General features: G+C 42.0%; 1 protein-coding gene across 1 annotated transcript in view; it reads left to right on the forward strand.

The window, feature by feature from the left end:
* ARHGEF18 (Rho/Rac guanine nucleotide exchange factor 18) overlaps positions 1 to 1,094 on the forward strand; it is a 61,114-nt gene extending 60,020 nt beyond the window's left edge. The window contains exon 22 of the mRNA XM_018558675.1: positions 497 to 1,094. Within this exon, the coding sequence (XP_018414177.1) occupies positions 497 to 660 (164 nt within the window). The 3' untranslated portion in view covers positions 661 to 1,094. The remainder of the gene's footprint in view (positions 1 to 496) is intronic.
* The last annotated feature ends 16,591 nt before the right edge of the window (positions 1,095 to 17,685 follow it).

The raw sequence follows: 17,685 nt of genomic DNA on the forward strand, positions 1-17,685 counted from the left end.
AAAGTAGCGCGATTTCCATGTCGCTCAGTGTGAATGGGGTCTAAATGACATCCATTTAGCCGCACAGTATCACACATGTGGGGTTGGTGTCCTGAAGCCTGTGCTGTGTTTAGCTTCCTCGCTCTCCACTAGCTCTGCCACTAGATTCAAATGTCCAGGTCAGTTTTTTTAATCTGATTGCTGAGAAAATTATTTCGGGGACACTACACCACCGGGCTTTTTGTATGTGAAAGACAGGAGGCTGCAATGGGTGTGTTAGTAGTGCCTCTATAGCATTACTAACAAATGCAAAAGAGTTCCCCAGATTACTGACCAAAGAGTGTGGTGGCCTGATCCAGATGCACATAGGTGAGAAACGGAAACACTTGTCAAGTAGATTGTGGTCCCCGTATGCATTTAAGTACTTTATTTTCAAATGTCCTTGCGTTTACAGGTATTCAGGTCCATAAGTATTTTTTTATATCAGTCTTTTTTTTTTCTCTTGTTTTCAAAGTAGACCCGCCAGGACAAGGAGATCCCATCACTGAGACTCCACCATATCATTCAAGTCTCTACCGGCAAAGCAGTGCTCACTTACTGACACCCTCCATTCCTCCTCCACCACCTCCTGCACCAGATACTGGTGAAGATACAAACAAAGAAGATGTTATATTTTTTTAGCTCCGTCACTGATTTTTATACACTTTTCATGGCACTGACCGAAATATTGTGGATCAATGCTTTTACCACTAAGGCCTTTTTATGAAGTTTTAAATGATTAGGTTGATTAAATGGAGTCTGTACAAGTAACAGTTTTTAAAATGTTGAGTTGTTCAGTCCAAAGAATAATGAAGGGACATTCACTAGTAGATTTGCCAAATGCAATATTGGTCTTTGAGACTTTTTTTTTTTCTGTTAACTATGTAGGTGTCTGACCTGATATCTCTGTTCCTGAATGTTCCAAGTGCAATTGAAATGACGTCAAAGGGTAATGGTGCATCTATGTCAAATTAAAGCATCGCCTGCTGGACAGGACTGCTTAAAATGTAGGTTAATATGTCCTATGCTTGTTATGTTATTCCACAAACATTTCCTGGTATTCCCAACAGCCTGTCCCTGTCTCCTTTAGCATGCAATAAAAAGTAGCATTTTGACTATTAGTTGATATAAAGTGTCTATATCAGTCACATTTCAAGAAATAGTCCTGTTGGGTGGAAGTTTTTGCTATCGTGTAGAGCACCTCCTGAGTGATGGCAATACTCCAATCTGTTATTTACTAGTAGGAATTGTCTAAAAATAAGGATTGTTTGCAGAGTAATTTAAAGCGGATATGTTAACAAACAATACCTTCTCGAAATGTTTTCTTTCACTCACCAATAGCAGTTTTATTTAAAGGGGCCCTTGGACCAATTGGTGTTAATGACAGTGGTATACATGATAAATTTGAGCTTGTTTATATACTTTTTTTTTAACCATTTTATGTAATCGTTCACATACCTTTTTATATTTACTTTATTGTAGAGAATACTGTACCACTGCCACAGACGTATGAGCACCAGCACTGGCCTATTCCAGTTTTTCTGTTGTGTGTAAGGCACAGTCATAGTTATAACCTAGCCAATTTCTACATATAAAATGATTTTTTTAGTGACATAGTATCACTGTTCTCTCTATATATTTGTCATTTATCCCATTGATCTCTGAGCACTTTAGCAAAGAGTGCAAATGTGAAGAAGCTGTAGAGAGTTACTCTGGCTTAATACAGTCCTTAATAGTATTCATGTTAAATGTTTATCACAGGGAGTTTTAGTTTTGATTTTCTTAACCTTTTAGGTTATTCTTTTAAAAGGAAATTTGTGAAGGAGGATGTTAGGGGATTCTGTAGTTGTTCTATTAATGAATATTTCTGTGCATTACGGAAGAATAATTTAAGTTCTCGAAACTTGTGGGCTCTTCTACTACCTTTAATCTGTTACCTTGAAAGCAGTGACCGTTTAGCCTGTGGAATAGTAATGCTGACCACACACCAACTTTATTTTCCTTAGTTTTATTATTTTAAAATCTACCAGTTGGTATGTCAAGGGTCTCCCATAAAAAATGTAATCTGTTCCCACGTATATGTAATCGGCCCTTATAACAGTCAGCCAACTAGCTTTTTCAGAAGAAGGCCAGCAATGTTGGCCTCCATATTTCTTAGGCTATCATCAGTCTTCCGAAATATCCCTAAACATTCAAAAATAAGTTGGGGCGTGTACCACTAGATTATTACATATTACCACCCATCTTTAAACAGAAGAAATGCTGATTTGTTTTTTTTTTTAAATCTTTATTGGTTTTGACTCACTTTTTGATGTGGTCATCTAAATGCAAGATCAACTATATTAGCGTATCTCTAGGCAAAACTTAGAATGATGAAAATTTAGACCCTTGGGTTTTTATTGCTGCATTTGTCCCCTTTTGGGGAGATTAACCCCTCGATTTGTCCTGGTGACCATTGTCCCAGAAACAAAGTGAGGCAAACACCCACATTTTAGGGTTGTTTCCAGAACAAGAGGCAAGGAGAAATCTTCCAATAGGGGCACATGTTCCTAGGACAACTGTCTAAAAGAGGGAAATTCCACTCACTTTGGAAGATTTCCACCAACTTCTTGTTGCGTCTCTAGAACAAAGTGAAGGTAAATTTTGCACTAGTGGTACATGGGAAGCAAAAAAAAAATGCCTTGCAGGGGTTTTAACCCTTCCCTACCCCATCCGAAACAAACAAAAAAATCAGGTTTTTGCTCTACATACCCTTTAAATACCCATACAACAATGTTTTGTTTTAAATCTTTTTCAGTGAAGGAGGCTGGCACTCTTTCTTTAATATGCAAGTTGATATATGATGCGAGATGAGAATTTGCACAAGAAACTATTTGAAATGTGCTTACCTTTTATCCCCTTTTAAGGCATAATGTATATCTGTCAAAAACAAAAATTGTTCATTAGTCTTCATTGTATAGAAGAATAGATGTGTTTTTATTTAAACTTTTTCCATGCACTATATTTTGTCAGTATAAGGTTGAGAGAGGCAGCAAGTTTTTAGAAACTTTTCTAAGAATTACGTAATAATTCTAGCACAGAGAGGAATGATATCTTGCAAATTATTGCAAACCAATCTTGAAATCAAATATCTGTTTAGTGTAGTTAAACCGCAATTGTGTCGTTTAAGATTTGTCGTCTTTCCTTTTTATGACCCTGCATTGTAAATTTTTATTTGCTAAATTTGGAAATGATAGTAAATTGGTAATGACCAACAGATGATTACAGTTATCAGTTCACAGAAGCTACTAGTCCATAAAATATGTGTAGACGAGAGAGTACTGTACACAGGATGTACAAGGCATTACATAAATGTTCTCTTGTTTGCTAAGCATTTGAACGAGCGTCCAAACGCTACATCATCGAAGTGAATTTCTCGTATTATAGTGTTTCCTTACTGTCATTTAGTGAAGTAGTCTCTCTTAAATGTCAGCTCAGTGCTACATTACAGAGTAGACAAATCTAGCTCTAGCTTTATTACTGGGTAATGTATAACTTCATCTTAACTATTCTTTTCTACCTTCCAAATTTCTAAACCCCATAGTACTTCTTGGCTATCTGAAATGGGGTCTCTAGCTTATTACCTTACAATATACATATGGGTTATGATGCAAATTAAGCTGAATTTAGGTGCTGGAAATTACACTCGTCTTGGTTTCAGGTTTAAATAAAATATATTTAATAATTAAAATAGAAAAAACAAATCCAGTGGTGAATGGATGTATAGTTTGTAAATATAGCATTCTATTTTTTCTGAAAGTGTATCTTATGTATTGTCACAAACCTGTATGTTTCTGTTGTATGTCTCATGAACAAATACTACCCTGCAGTATATAGCAATGCTGACACGTGAATAATTCTGTATGTTTAAAAGACTAGTACGATGGTGTAATTTGTTTCCGTTTTAATAAATAAAAATAAACTGTTAAATGTCACATGTTTCGTAATGTCCATCCTCTTATAAATCTGTATTGTTGGTAATTAAAAAAAAGAAAATTGTCATTTGTATTGTTTTCTTTAGCAAAATGCTATGAAATTGTACGTTTCATTATTATTTACAATTCGTATAAATGCCTTATTTCTAACTTCTGATACACACTCTAAATATCAAAACACACACACGCACAACCCAACTGATTCAATAGAATATTAAAATGAGATACATTGTAGTAAATACCTGCATGTACATATAGTTGAAAATATTGTTTTCTTTAATTTTATCATTAGAATTGATTTAAAAAAAAAAAAAGGTTCCCGAAATGTGGGAAACCCATTTGAATGACCAAGTATAACTATATAAACTGAGATCATGCATTTGCTAATCTATATCTTATAATCTCCTTACTTACATGGTAGCCATACATAGCTTCAAAAATTAATCATAGGCAGATTCAAAGATGACTGAGTAAAATGCAGGTATCATCAGGTGATTGGACATTGGCCAGAGCTCTGAGGACTTTTAATATCACCCTTCCTTCCCCAGGAAATCCTTAGGTAATGGATGCTGAAGTTCTTTTTTCTGCATTGCTTCGATCAAGATCTTTCTGGCTGCACCTGGCCACAGCAGCAATCTTGCAGTTTCAGGATCTGTGCCCCATGGCAGCAGCTTCGGGGATCCCACAGAGCTGAAGATGTGGTCCTGCCCTGTAATGTTGCTTTGGGCAGTGGCTCCTGCAAGGCACCAGTGCCAAGGTGGGCACCTTGGCACTGGTGCAGTGCATTAGGTTAGATGCATGGTGCTATAAAGGTTCAGGACAATGGCATATGCGCACTGGTGTGACCCCCATCCCTGGCAGAGGATGTATGCTCGTCCGAAGTGAGCAAAGCATAGGGTCAGTGGACAGTTCCCCCGGTACTACCGGCGGCCGAGTTTCTGCCTCTCTTCTCCCCTTACGTGCCTTTTTGTTTTTTCCTGCCTGCACACGCCGGTGGTCATGGTAGTGTTCTGACACTGCCATGGACAGCTATAAGAAAGGCTGGGGGATCCTGCCACCAGAGCATGCCAACGTTGGCCATCTTGGTACACCAGGCTGCCCTGTTAATGCATGTAGGCTGGTACTCCGCCTACAGCAGCAGGGAAATCAGGAGCAGCTGCAGCTATCTTTGCAACATGGAGCAAGCACACTGACCTTGTAACCATTTGACACCATCCACAGTAATAATATCTAATGCGTTAACAGGGACAAGAGACCAGTGAGGGGGATCCTCTTTAACCCTTTGGTGCTGGTATCGTGAGTAACCATTGAGGCCCATCACCACAAGGGATAGTTGGCAATGTTACTGCTACTGGGCGCAGAGGGTTCGCTGAGGTTTTCCCCAGGGGACTTCGCTACAGATGGTATGTGTGTTCGCTCACTGTTCAGCTTGCTGGCCTTCTCTTACTGCATCTGTTGCCCCATCAATTGAATCCCACTCTTCCTGCCTTTAGTGAGGAAGATTTTTCTGCTTAGATAAATGCATTTACGAGACAGACACCTTCTATGTTTGAGGTATGAGGACGCAAGCATAGCCCCCCTTCTCCTTTCCCTTCAAAATCAGTTTTGGATGTTGCCATGGCTACCTACTTATTGTTGGACATTGAGGATGAGGAAGGTGTGGTAGAGGTACCTCCTCAGACTCAGACCAGAAGTTTCCGCTCAGGAGGATTCGTCAACTGTGACTCTGCCCTAAAAACTGAGACACCATTTCAGTACTAGTTTAGAGAATGTCTAGCCATTACTATTCAGACGTTGTTCCACACGAATTAAAGGGCCCAAATCATGCCAGGAAAACATGCCCCAAACTATAGCACTGCCTCACCAGCTTGAAGGGTTGTACTCATGCATGTGGGGTGCATGCTTTCATGCTGTTTCCGCCCAATTCTCACTCTGACATCTTCATGATGCAACTGGAAACGTGATTAATCGGACCACATTACTTTTTTTCCAATGCTCCACTGTCTAATCCTTGTGTTCCTGTGCGAATTGGAGACGTTTTATCTAGTTAACTGCAGACAGCAAAGGTGTTCGAACAGGCCTTCGGCTTTCATATCCCATACGATGCTGTGTACGGCGAACAGTGCGTTCAGAGATCATTTGAGAGGATCCCTGATTAAGATCTGCAGTAATTTGATGCACTGTTACCCTTCTGTTGTCTTGCCACACTCCGTTCTACCCTAACATTGACTAGTCACTGACGGCCACAATTCACACATTCAGACCCAGATTTTCGGCTGACAGTCCAGTCTTTAAACACTTTAACAACAGCTGCTCTTGAACATTTAACGAATTCTGCTGTTATGCTGATACTCGCTCCATGGCGCCAGCGCCAACAATCATCCCACGTTCAAAGGCTGTTAAATCGCGTTGTTTACCCATATCTTCAGAAAAAATTACCTCTACTGTCATGGTAAACAACCTGCTTCCCTATTTATAATGGTCTGGCCCTCTAGCAACTTCAGTGCAAAATTACAGCTAATTATAGCTAATTTGCCTACACACCTCAGGTGGTCATAATAATCTGGCCACTCAGTGTATATGTACCAACATCTATAGAGGACTACAAATCCCGGCAATACATTATACACTGTATATTGTATTGCAGGGATTTGCTGTATTCCTCTCTAGCTGGTGGTATTCTGCATTGTGCTGTATAATGTATTTTTGCTTGGATTTGTAGTCCTCTATAGCCGGTGCCATTCTGCATTCATTGCTGTATAATTTTACACTTTCCATTTCACTATGTTGCACACCACACTTTTTTTTTTTTTACTTCCACCACTCTAAGCTTGACTGATGTGAAAGGCTCAGTGTTCTCTGTACAGCACTGCGATATATGTCAGAGCTATATACATGTAATAGTGTGTGACTGTGGTGGTCATTAGAGTATAAGCTCCTCTGTACAGAGACTGATGTGACTGGCTCGCTATATAAATGTATAATAACAGTGTGACTGGCTCAGTGTGGCGGTGGTGCGGGGGGGGGCCTAAAGCAGTGTAAGGGGCCCCAAAATTTCTGATGGCTGCCCTTTGCACCCACACATATTACATATTGTTTTTTAGAGGACAGATAGGGCTACATATTTATATCACATATGTGTATCTAGCGCCCTACTAAAGGACAAATAAATAATAAAAAAAAGAGGGGAAAAAACATCTTTTCCCCAGTTTTGATTTGTAGTATTTTTTTTACAAAAATAGCACAGCTAAAAATACATTCATTTATTTGTCCTTCATTTGGAAACCCCTCACATCCCTAGGATTTTAGAAATGTTTCTGTACTTCTCAGCCTTAAAATAAAACTTAACATTTTAATCTTTTTTTCTCGAAAAGCTAAAAGTGGTCACCTGGCATACAATGTCACTGTCACTAAGTGTCACACTTAGTGACAGCGACAAACTTTGAACATCACTGTCATAAGGGGGTTAAATAAAACAAATTAACCCCTTAGGGTGAAAAACAAATCTGCAGTTCCGCTGCAGATTTTAATTGTAAAGGGTTTATTTTTTTATACATGATAGTATAAAAATATGTTTAAATATATCATTTTTTTGTTACATTTATTTTTATTTGTTACATTGATTTTATTTTTTACACCTTTTCACTATTTTTTTAAAAACATTTTTTACATTTTTATTTTATTTTTTTTAATTATATCAAGCAGTCATTGTGATTTAATCTCACTATTGCTGCTTGATACATTAATTAATTATTTATTGGTTATTAGGCTGCTTCAAACAGCCTATAATAACCTTATTGACGCTGATCCTGCAGCATTTCAGGATCAGCTGTCAATAAAGGTTTTCTGATCATTCCAACAACGATCAGAAAACTGAAACATTCTTTCAGGAATAGATACATTATGTTTCTATTGCTGAAAGTTAAAAAAAAAAAAAAAAGCCGGTATACATCAGGATTTCCCGATCTATACCAGCTGTCAGAGTGATGGCAAGAGCTGCAAAGGCAGCTCTGCTCTCACTGTCAAGACACACAGTTCCTGAAAGGGATCGGGTGTCTGAAAAAGGTTACCTCTTGCATTAATGGATGCCTCTATACTGAGGCATCCATTAATGAATGGTAACTGCTGATTCTCAGCAGTTACCAGCATTGCAGAGCCGCAAATAACTGGTCACGTACAGTGTACGTGGCCAGTCATTTGGGCACTTCGTGGCGGGACATAGTGTATGTCTCCTGTCACAAAGGGGTTAAAGGACTTTTTCACAGTGGTTATATTTATTTACTTTAAAGTGACATTAAACCCTCAGATTTTTTTAACATAAACCAATACTGTAATGCAGGCCTCAAAATTTCCACTCGCCCCCTATTTCTGCTGCGCGCGCGAGAGCACCTGGAGCCGGGTGGACGTGCAGGCAACCTCGCTGCTCCCCCACCATCACCAGGAGAAGAAGAGGTCAAAGCAACTGTAAGTCCCTGTACTTTCTTTGTGACCTATGCACTGCGTTAAATATTGACTGCTGACCTCTGTACTATGTACTGACCTCTGCACTGCGCATCACACTGCTGACCTCTGCACTGCACGTCACATTGCTGACCTCTGCACTGCGTGTCACATTGCTGACCTCTGCACTGCGTGTCACATTGCTGACCTCTGCACTGCGTGTCACATTGCTGACCTCTGCACGTCACATTGCTGACCTCTGCACCGCGCGTCACATTGCTGACCTCTGCACCGCGCGTCACATTGCTGACCTCTGCACGTCACATTGCTGACCTCTGCACTGCACGTCACATTCCTGACCTCTGCACTGCGCGTCACATTGCTGACCTCTGCACTGCGCGTCACATTGCTGACCTCTAATGACAAATTGCCATTCAGTACAAGCGCTTTCGGGGTCTCAGAAGTACCCCTTCATCAGGCTCAGAATGAGCCTGATGAAGGGGTACTTCATAGACCCTGAAAAGCGCTTGCACTGAATGGCAATTTGTCATTAAAGGACTTTTTGCTGTAAATATTGTGGTGTGCTGGTGACAATTTTTACTACTTCTATATTGCTCATGGTGCCATCCGTGGTCGCTACAAGCACCCACCTGCTTTGCAGGTTTACTACTTTTCCGGTAAGGCTGGTTTCCTATTATATAACATTGCTGACCTCTGTACTGCGCGTCACAATGCTGACCTCTGCACTGCGCGTCACATTGCTGGCCTCTGTATTCTGTATTGCACCACTGACTTCTGTACTGTGCATTGTTACTGATCTTTATACTCTGCGTCACACCGCTGACCTGGCAGAGTTTAGGCCGGGGCAGGGTAGGGGTTAGGTGGAGCAATTAGTTGCGAGTAACTTTTCAGGCCTGGCTAGTAGCTTAGGACTTGAAATTTTGAGCCCTGCTGTATTGTGTGCCTTACTGTAATCCATGGTTTCCCTTCTCTTTGCTGCTTTTCCTTTTAAATCCTCATGTCTTCTCATGTTCGGGAAGAACTTCCCCTTTCAGCTCAGGGCCTCTTCCTGTAGTGCTGGCTCAGGTTTCAAGCCTATACAAACGTATACACAGACACCGTGTATCCATTCCTGAGACAAGGCAGTCTGCTGCAAAACAGAAGTTCTGCAGAGCATGAGAACAGATACAGATTTAAAAGGAAGAGCAGCAAAGAGAAGGGAAACAACCATGGATTACAATAAGGCACACATTACAGTATTGTTTTATGTTAAAAAATCTGAGGGTTTAATGTCACTTTAAGTCAATGGGAATGTGTAAAGGGTACTAATGTACCCCTGAACTAATTTCCCTGTTAGGATTGCATATCTATCGACTCATTATAAAGCAGGCTTCCACATTCCACCATAAGTACCCCCACCTACTTCCTATGGCACTGGAAGTCTGGAAGAGTCCTTATCCCTTAACATTGGGACAAAAGTACCTAGCAAAAGGGGAGGCTTTTTACCCCCTTGCAAGGCTCCCCCCCAATGTAAAAAGCCATGTGACCTGGTCTGGGACAGGGAGCCTGGACACCCAGGCTGCATGTCTGGATATAATTCTGGTTAGATTTCTAGGGGATCCCCACACTTTTTCCTTTCTAGTTTTAATCTACAGTTATCCACTTCAGGACTGCACTATGTATATAAACCATGCAGTCCTGAAGTAGTTTTACTACTGCAGCATTCTTGGTACCCTTTTTTTCCCCATTAACTGTCAGCTTATAAACACATGTTCAGTTGGCTGCAGAGTCGCCTGATCAGAGTCGAATGCTGCCAAATAGTGTGCTCCCTCTGCCATTGATGCTGGCTATCCCACACTCTGATGTCTTGCAGGCTCTGATGTAGCCTGTGCAGGGCCCAGAACTGGCAGAGCGGTTGTCAGTGCCTGAATCAGAGGGAGATCAACACACTCCCAGTGGCTGACCTCCCCTCCGCTTACTGAAACCGGAAGTGACAATGATTTTGTCACATCCAGTTTTAGGCTTTTATTTCTCTGGCTGCTGTAGCCACAAAAGAAGCGGGTAAAGCAGGATCTGTGCTTCATCAGCTTCTTTGGGGTCCATTGATAACATTAGGGGTCTAATAGACCCCTGTTGTTGTCACGCCTAATGCAGGTGCACGAAGCGGATCGCAACTGCGGAGGGGATATACTGGCAGTGTGTGAAATGGCTTCTCAGGCTTGAGTCTCAGGCGTCACTCCCAGTCTTAAAGGGGAGTTTGAGACTCTTGCATCACAGCCGGTAGTAACAGAAATTTGGAGTAGTGCTATTTACTTCATAGCACGATACACTTTAGTAGTAGCAGGTTAAAGGTTGAAAATAGGATATGGTTTGCTGTAATAGGATTCCACTGGTATACAGGTTAGCATGCTGGTACTCCCAGTACTATAATGCAAGTTGATACACACAGCCTTGGCACAGGTATTAAAGGGATCTGACAGTCTATATTAGGCTCCAACTGGAGCTATACTTGCTGTTGGCTGGTGTAGAGTAGCCTTGGTGCAGGTCTTCAATCCGGGGGATAGGAGGTCCGTTTCTGGCAGTATTGGGGTAGACAGGCTTGGTTCAGGAGGCAGCAGGCGTTCTGACTCCAATTGTGGAACGCCATGCTGCCTGGGGCTTTAAATAGCCCAAGGAGGAGGGAGGAGCCGCCGGCTGGAACGAGCGACTTCCGCGTTCCACCGTGGAACGCAAGCCGCTCGCCTCACAATCAGGAAGGGGAGGAGGTGAGCGGCTTCCGCGTTCCACCGTGGAACGCGCAGCGGCGGTCACAGAAGCCGGCGTGACCGAGGCGACCTGGCTCCGAGGAGAATCATCACAGTTGTCTCCATGAAGAGGACCTGCCACTTCCTCTGCGCCATCACATAGGGGGCTTGTTATCCCCCTATGTGATAGCAATAAAGTTAAGTGTAACAAAAAGAAGTTTAAAAACAACTATCATTGCATATAAAAAAAACATTTTAAAGGCCTCCATGTAAACACTAACACGCGATGGGTGATCCTATGTGCGAAAACGATGATTGTGCCACACATGTTACATATCTCTGTGAACGTCAGAGTGAGAGCATTAAATTGATGATCGGCAAAGGCTTTTTAAGGGCAATTTTTGGTACTGTCATTTTTTGCCATTTCACAGATGTGTGCAATTTTAAGACTTGACATGTTTGGTATGTATTATTATCTATTACCTTTTATTTTACCAAAACACTGGGTATTACATAGAGGTGCACCGAAATGAAAATTTCAAAACCGAAACTAAACCAAAATGGAAAAAAATGTCAGGCCGAAACCGAAAAAGTTTTTTTTAATTCTAACTTTTTCAAATTTTTCTAAATATTTTATTTTTATTATAAACTTTTAATTTGTTTATATTTTTTATTTATTTTTATTATTTTTTACTTTTAGTGGCTTTGGTGCAAATATTAGGGGTCTAAACAGACCCCTGATATTTCCCTTTTAAAATAGAAACATGAGAACACAGAGTCCTCAATCTCTTTTTCTGCAGCCCCTGTTATAAATGAACAGGAATTCTCTATACTGAATGTTCATGTTCCTTCATAACCTGTGGACAAAGTGGGGGGAATTTATCAAAACTGGAGCAGACCAAATCTGGAACAGATTTGCATGGCAACCAATCAGCTTCTTTGTCATTTTCAAATCAAACCTGAGCAAACTGAAGAGAGATGCTGATTGGTTGCCATTAGCAACTGGTCCAGATTCTGTCTGCTCCAGTTTTGATAAATTCCCCCCATGTGTTTACTATATCCACAATCATGAATGAACAGGAGCACTTCCCATTCCTTTATAATTGAAGACACGGTAAACCTACTATGTCCTCAATTATTTACAAGCACTCAGCGATCGCTGAGTGTTTGTACCCGCTCTCCATCCTGACACGCTGTCACAGGAGGCTGGCTGGGCAGTGTGGGAGGAGAGCTCAGCTTCCTGGTGACAGCAATGACAGCTGTCTCCACCCACACCGCCATTCCCCATCCTGACACGTTGTCACAGGAGGCTGGTCAGGGAAGGGCGGGAGCAGAGCACAGCCTCCTGTGACAGCAATGGCTGTCTGCGCCCACACCGCTGCTCTCCATATCTGTGACAGGAGGCTGAGCAGTGCAGGGAGGAGAGACGCTGCCCGCTCACAGTGCTCTCCCCCCGCAGCGCTCGGCCTCCCATGACAGTTTCCTCCCCCTTGGGCGCTGATCTGTGTCCCAGCGGGGAGGAGAGAGAGAGAAATCACGGATGCACTGCTATATCGGCCAAAACATTTTTACAAAAGTGCCATTTTCGGCTGATATGTTTCGGCGGTGCATCCCTAGTATTCTGTTTGTGTGCAATAAAATACATTTTTTTCCCTACAAATTTCAATTTAATATAAATTTGCGCAATTCATGCAACTTAAATTACAACTAGCATTTTTTTTTATTCTACAGGGCCTTTTGGAAAATGTATAATTGCTTGGGGATTTTAAGCAGGTTTCTAGGTTAAATTTCAGATTTTAACGTGTGCAGAAAGAAAATTGCTCTGGATGCAAAGTGGTTAAACTAAAATGAATCAGATGGTGGAGATGCTCCTGTAAACCAAGCTGATTGTAAAAAATAAATAAGTTCCACAGGCAAATATGACAATCATGGAATTCTGTAACACCAAGGAATTCCCTAACCATGTAACTAAAAAGATTTGTGTATTTTCAATGTTGCCCTCAATGCTGCATATCCATCTCCCAGCTGTACAGTATTTAAAAAAAACAAAAACATTTTGCATTGGTACATAAGTCACCTATGGCAATACCTAGCTTCCCATGCCCTTTTGTGCTTATTTGGCTTGAAAATGGCCAGAATTTACTATCAAGATTCATCTCTAACTTGAATGGGGTTCAATGCTAATTTCAGGTTTTGCAGATTTTGTGCTCGATTCAATGAATCGATTCTAGGCAGATGCACTCACACCTAAGGCTGCATTCACACATAGCGTTTACGGTTCCCGTGCGGGACGAAAACGCGAATATTTTAAAATCCTGATGGATGCTGCTCATTTACGGCTATTAAATAGCCGCGAATGTGCAGAATCTGCCGGATTATCACGCTTGGACTATTTTTTTTGGGGGGGGCGGCGGCGGCGGCGGCGCACGGTTTCAAGCTGTAATATGCCAAATTACTTTTTCCAGTCACAGGCGTTTTGCTTATTGTGACAAAACGCACAGATGTGAACAGGGCCACAGAAATGAATGGGATTTTTTGGGGGGCAGATTGAGATTTTGAGCGTTTTTTAGGGCAGAAAAAGCACTACAAAATGCTCAGTGTGAACCAGGCCTAATTATTAGATGCTGTGCTTTTCTGTGACCTACTTGATCAGTTGTACACTTCAGTTAGTTCTTCAAAGCTTACTGTTAAGTACACAGCTTATAAGCTGAATTCCAGTATAGTGCTTGCAGTATTTTTACGGAGCACACTGGACTAATGTGCCTGCGTTCCGGGTTGCTGGCGATCGCACTGCCGGCAGGGGGCAGGGCTGCGGTGCCATTGACTTCAATACACCGCCACTCCCCCTCCCGCCCCTGAATGCAGGGAGCCAGCCGTCTTGCATTCTGGAGGACAAACGCGGAGTTTGTGGTGTGAACCAGCCCTAAAAGAGCATGCTCTCTCTTTTTTTTTCTTTAAATATAAAACTTAAATAGTTTTATTGTAAATTATCTCATAAATGTGTGTGATGTCTTCGCTTTAGATGGAAAAATGCAGCTATGCCTAGACACAGTGAGGAGGGATTGATGAAGTACCAATGTCACTTTCTTTTACTGTTTGGTGTTGCTGTATCATACTTCAATTCCCATCATGCAATGGGAATTAGTGCATTCAATAGGCAATATTGTGGGGGAAGGGGGTTGTGGTTGAGCAGAAGTGTCTCCTGGAATCTCCTGGCCTGTCACTCAAAGTATTATGTCACTATAGGTAGGACTGACAGAGCCTCTGGCCTGTCAATTAAATTAGGCAGAGAGAGTGGGTGGAACTGTCTGGGAGTCTGAGATGTCCAGGGCCTACCACTACAGTGAGCAGCTATGTAATAATGCCACTGCTGTTAGACGTGAACTATAATGAGGAAGCCCTGTAAATGATGCATTCAATATTACTTTTGTTCCTGCCAAAGGGTTTGCAATTCTGTGTGGCCATTTTTGTAATTGACACAGCCCTGCTAGCAACAACCCTGTCACGCATGCACACTAATCCCAGCGGTCACATGACTTATTTCGGTGGTAACAGGGCTAAAAGATCACTATCTGTCTTCACTAAACTGGGAAATAATGATTAACGATCCCACTGCTGCCACCAATTTCACGGTCAGCGGGCCAGGGTGTCAAGGAGGTACGGGGATGTGGGAAGGGTTGGTCGGTTTGTGGGCTATCGCCGTAATTGACTCATCCTCGAAGATCTTCCAGGGCACTAGCAGATAGTCATGAGAACCCCCAGAGCGCCTTCCAGTACACAGGTGTGACTGTAAGGTCGTACAACAACATGCACACACAAATTAAATAATCTAAGCTGCCACCACCCACAATTTACAGGCTTGTGGGGATACTTTCCCTGGACTCTCCTAGTCCGTACACTCTACGCTCAAGCAGATTGACACACAGGCTTTGCAGGCCACACACACTGCTCTCACTAGCAGTTACAGGTCAGCTAAACCAGGCATAATTACCTCAAGTTAGTAACTCCACTCACAGTCTCCTGCACTACCGCTGGCCACCATTGGAGGGAGACTCACCCAACTCTAGGTGGCTGGACGCACACAGGCAGATGCAAATCTTGCATACAATCTAGTGCAGGGGTCAAAATTTCAAGTCCTGAGCTACTAGCCAGGCTTGAAGAGTTACTCGCCACCACATCTGCTTTCCACTCGCCTGCACTGCATTTCCACTCGCCAAATGCGAGCAGGCGAGTGGAAATTTTGAGCCCTGATCTAGTGTACTCTAATGGTTGTGTGACACCCTAAGTGGTTTCTTCACGTCCACTAAGATTCCCCAAGCTATCCTCTCGGCTAGAACCTTGGCGTACCCACTTCTTCTACTGCCCACACACACCCATATCAGCAGTGGCGTAACAACCGGGGGGTCGGCCGGTGTGCTGGCCCCGGGCGAAAAGATGAATTGGAGGGGGTGGCCGCCGGCCGAAAATGGCACTTTTTGCTAAATGCCGAAAGTGCTATTTTCCTGCCGTTTTGTCCGTGCAGCCGCGATTTCTTTCCTCCCCGCTGGGCGCTGCTCTTTGTCCAAGCGGGGAGGAGAGAATGTGACAGCCAGCCGAGCGTTGCGGGAGGAGACCGCCGTGATCGGCCGGTGTCTCTCCTCCCACACCGCTCAGCCGCCAAGATCCCTGCTAGGCAATGACTTATATCGAGCTTCAAGGCACCGATGATACAATCAACTATACACATGCAACAGACACACAACAGTCTCTTCAGATTCCTGTGTACTTTTAGATCAATCAAAACCCAGCTTATTAATTTTATATTTAATAACCCTAGATGGGCAGTGCATAGAAAAAAAGGTAGTTACAAAAAGTAGATATTACAAAATGAGACACACATACATACAAGCAAACAGTATGAAAATAAAACCAGATAAAACTTAGAGATTATGCTTAATCTTGCTTCCGGGGTTGGATGGAAACATGGACACACTCCCATGTGAATGAACCCCTTGAATGTGACAATTTTTTGGTTTCAGATCCCCATTATTATTCTATGAAGATCAAAACCAGTTTCCACCCCCTGAGATCAGCCAATCAGATGGAAGGGGCTGAAGACTGAATATTAACACCTTTTGTCTTTAGGTATAATTCTTCTATTGACAATCTTTTAACCCTCATAACTGTTTCTAGTTATAAATTATGGATCCAAAAGTGATAGTTGTGGTTCCAGCTATTGTTCTGCTATCAGCAGAGAGTCCAAACTCCGTCACTCTACAGCTAACAGAACCAGAAACACCATAAAGAGACCCAAATATCAGAACTCCTTCATATTGTATGATAAAACCCTCATGTTTAGTATCAGTCAACTCACCTTTGCGCCACCGTTCATTCCATGAAGGTTGTACGATCATATGATGTATGGGAGAGGAGTTATGAGATGACCTTTTTAAAGCATTTTGAACATTGAAATACACACAAGGTGAGGGGACACTTTTTCCAGTCTAGTGACAAAACGCACCTGGAGACCCTTTGTCTACAAGGTCCTAGGAAGGAAATTGACTGTGCGGAGGTCCCTTGCTGGGAAGAGTACAACAAATCCACATTTGGTTTAATTACCACTCTCTAGCTAACAAGTTGATATGTAAATTATGTTAGCTTCTAGACAGCATTCACTAAAAGAAATAAATTGACATTTCCAGGTGTTTTACAGAAAGCCCCAAAAATATTATATTTTCATGGCTGCACCATGACAAACCCTATTTCCTGATCACCATGTGCAATGAGCAGGAAAAAAACACAAGAGGTTGTAAAGCTGAATAAGAAATTAAAGCCACCTTCCAAACTATGAAATGTGGCAGTTGGGAGAGTGGCTGAGCAGAAATACAAATTCAGGCAAAATAGTTTACAAACATGTTTTTAGCCAATTGCCTTATGGTTTGCTTGAAAAACTAAAACCTTTATGTTTGCATACTCCTTCAAATATATGTAAACCCTTAAAATATATATTTTTTTGGACCCTACGGTACAAGATTCAGAGACGACTGAGTATAATGAAGGTATCGCCATTTAACTGTACAGTGGCCAGAGTTGTGAGGACCCTCATATAACTCCACTCCCAAGAATCCTCAGGTTTTTGTTAGTGTCCTTAGGTGATTGAAGTAGATATGTGTGTCTCCTCTCAGGAGGATCCACCTTCATCAATCCAGCCTCAAAAATTGTGTGACGCTGTGTCAGTGCTTATAGGTGTGGTGAGATGATCACTAGCTAATGTGCCACCTATGCAGGATCACCCTAAGGTCTTTAGTATGGGTTCCCTTAAGAAAAAGAAAGCTGCTAACACCACCCCATGCACTCTCTGATTGAAGAGGTGTTTTATGAGGATTGGCAACATCAAAAAAGAAGTACCCCCAAGAAAATCTGCACAGGAATATCCCTTTAACCCTTTTGCTGCCAGAGCCTTTTTGTACACGTTATAATCCACATTTTAGGCATGAAAATTACTTACATTTTGGAGATGGAGAGATATA

The sequence above is a fragment of the Nanorana parkeri genome, unplaced genomic scaffold (genome assembly GCF_000935625.1).
Source record: "Nanorana parkeri isolate BGI_ZX_2015 unplaced genomic scaffold, ASM93562v1 scaffold352, whole genome shotgun sequence".
NCBI lineage: Eukaryota > Metazoa > Chordata > Amphibia > Anura > Dicroglossidae > Nanorana > Nanorana parkeri.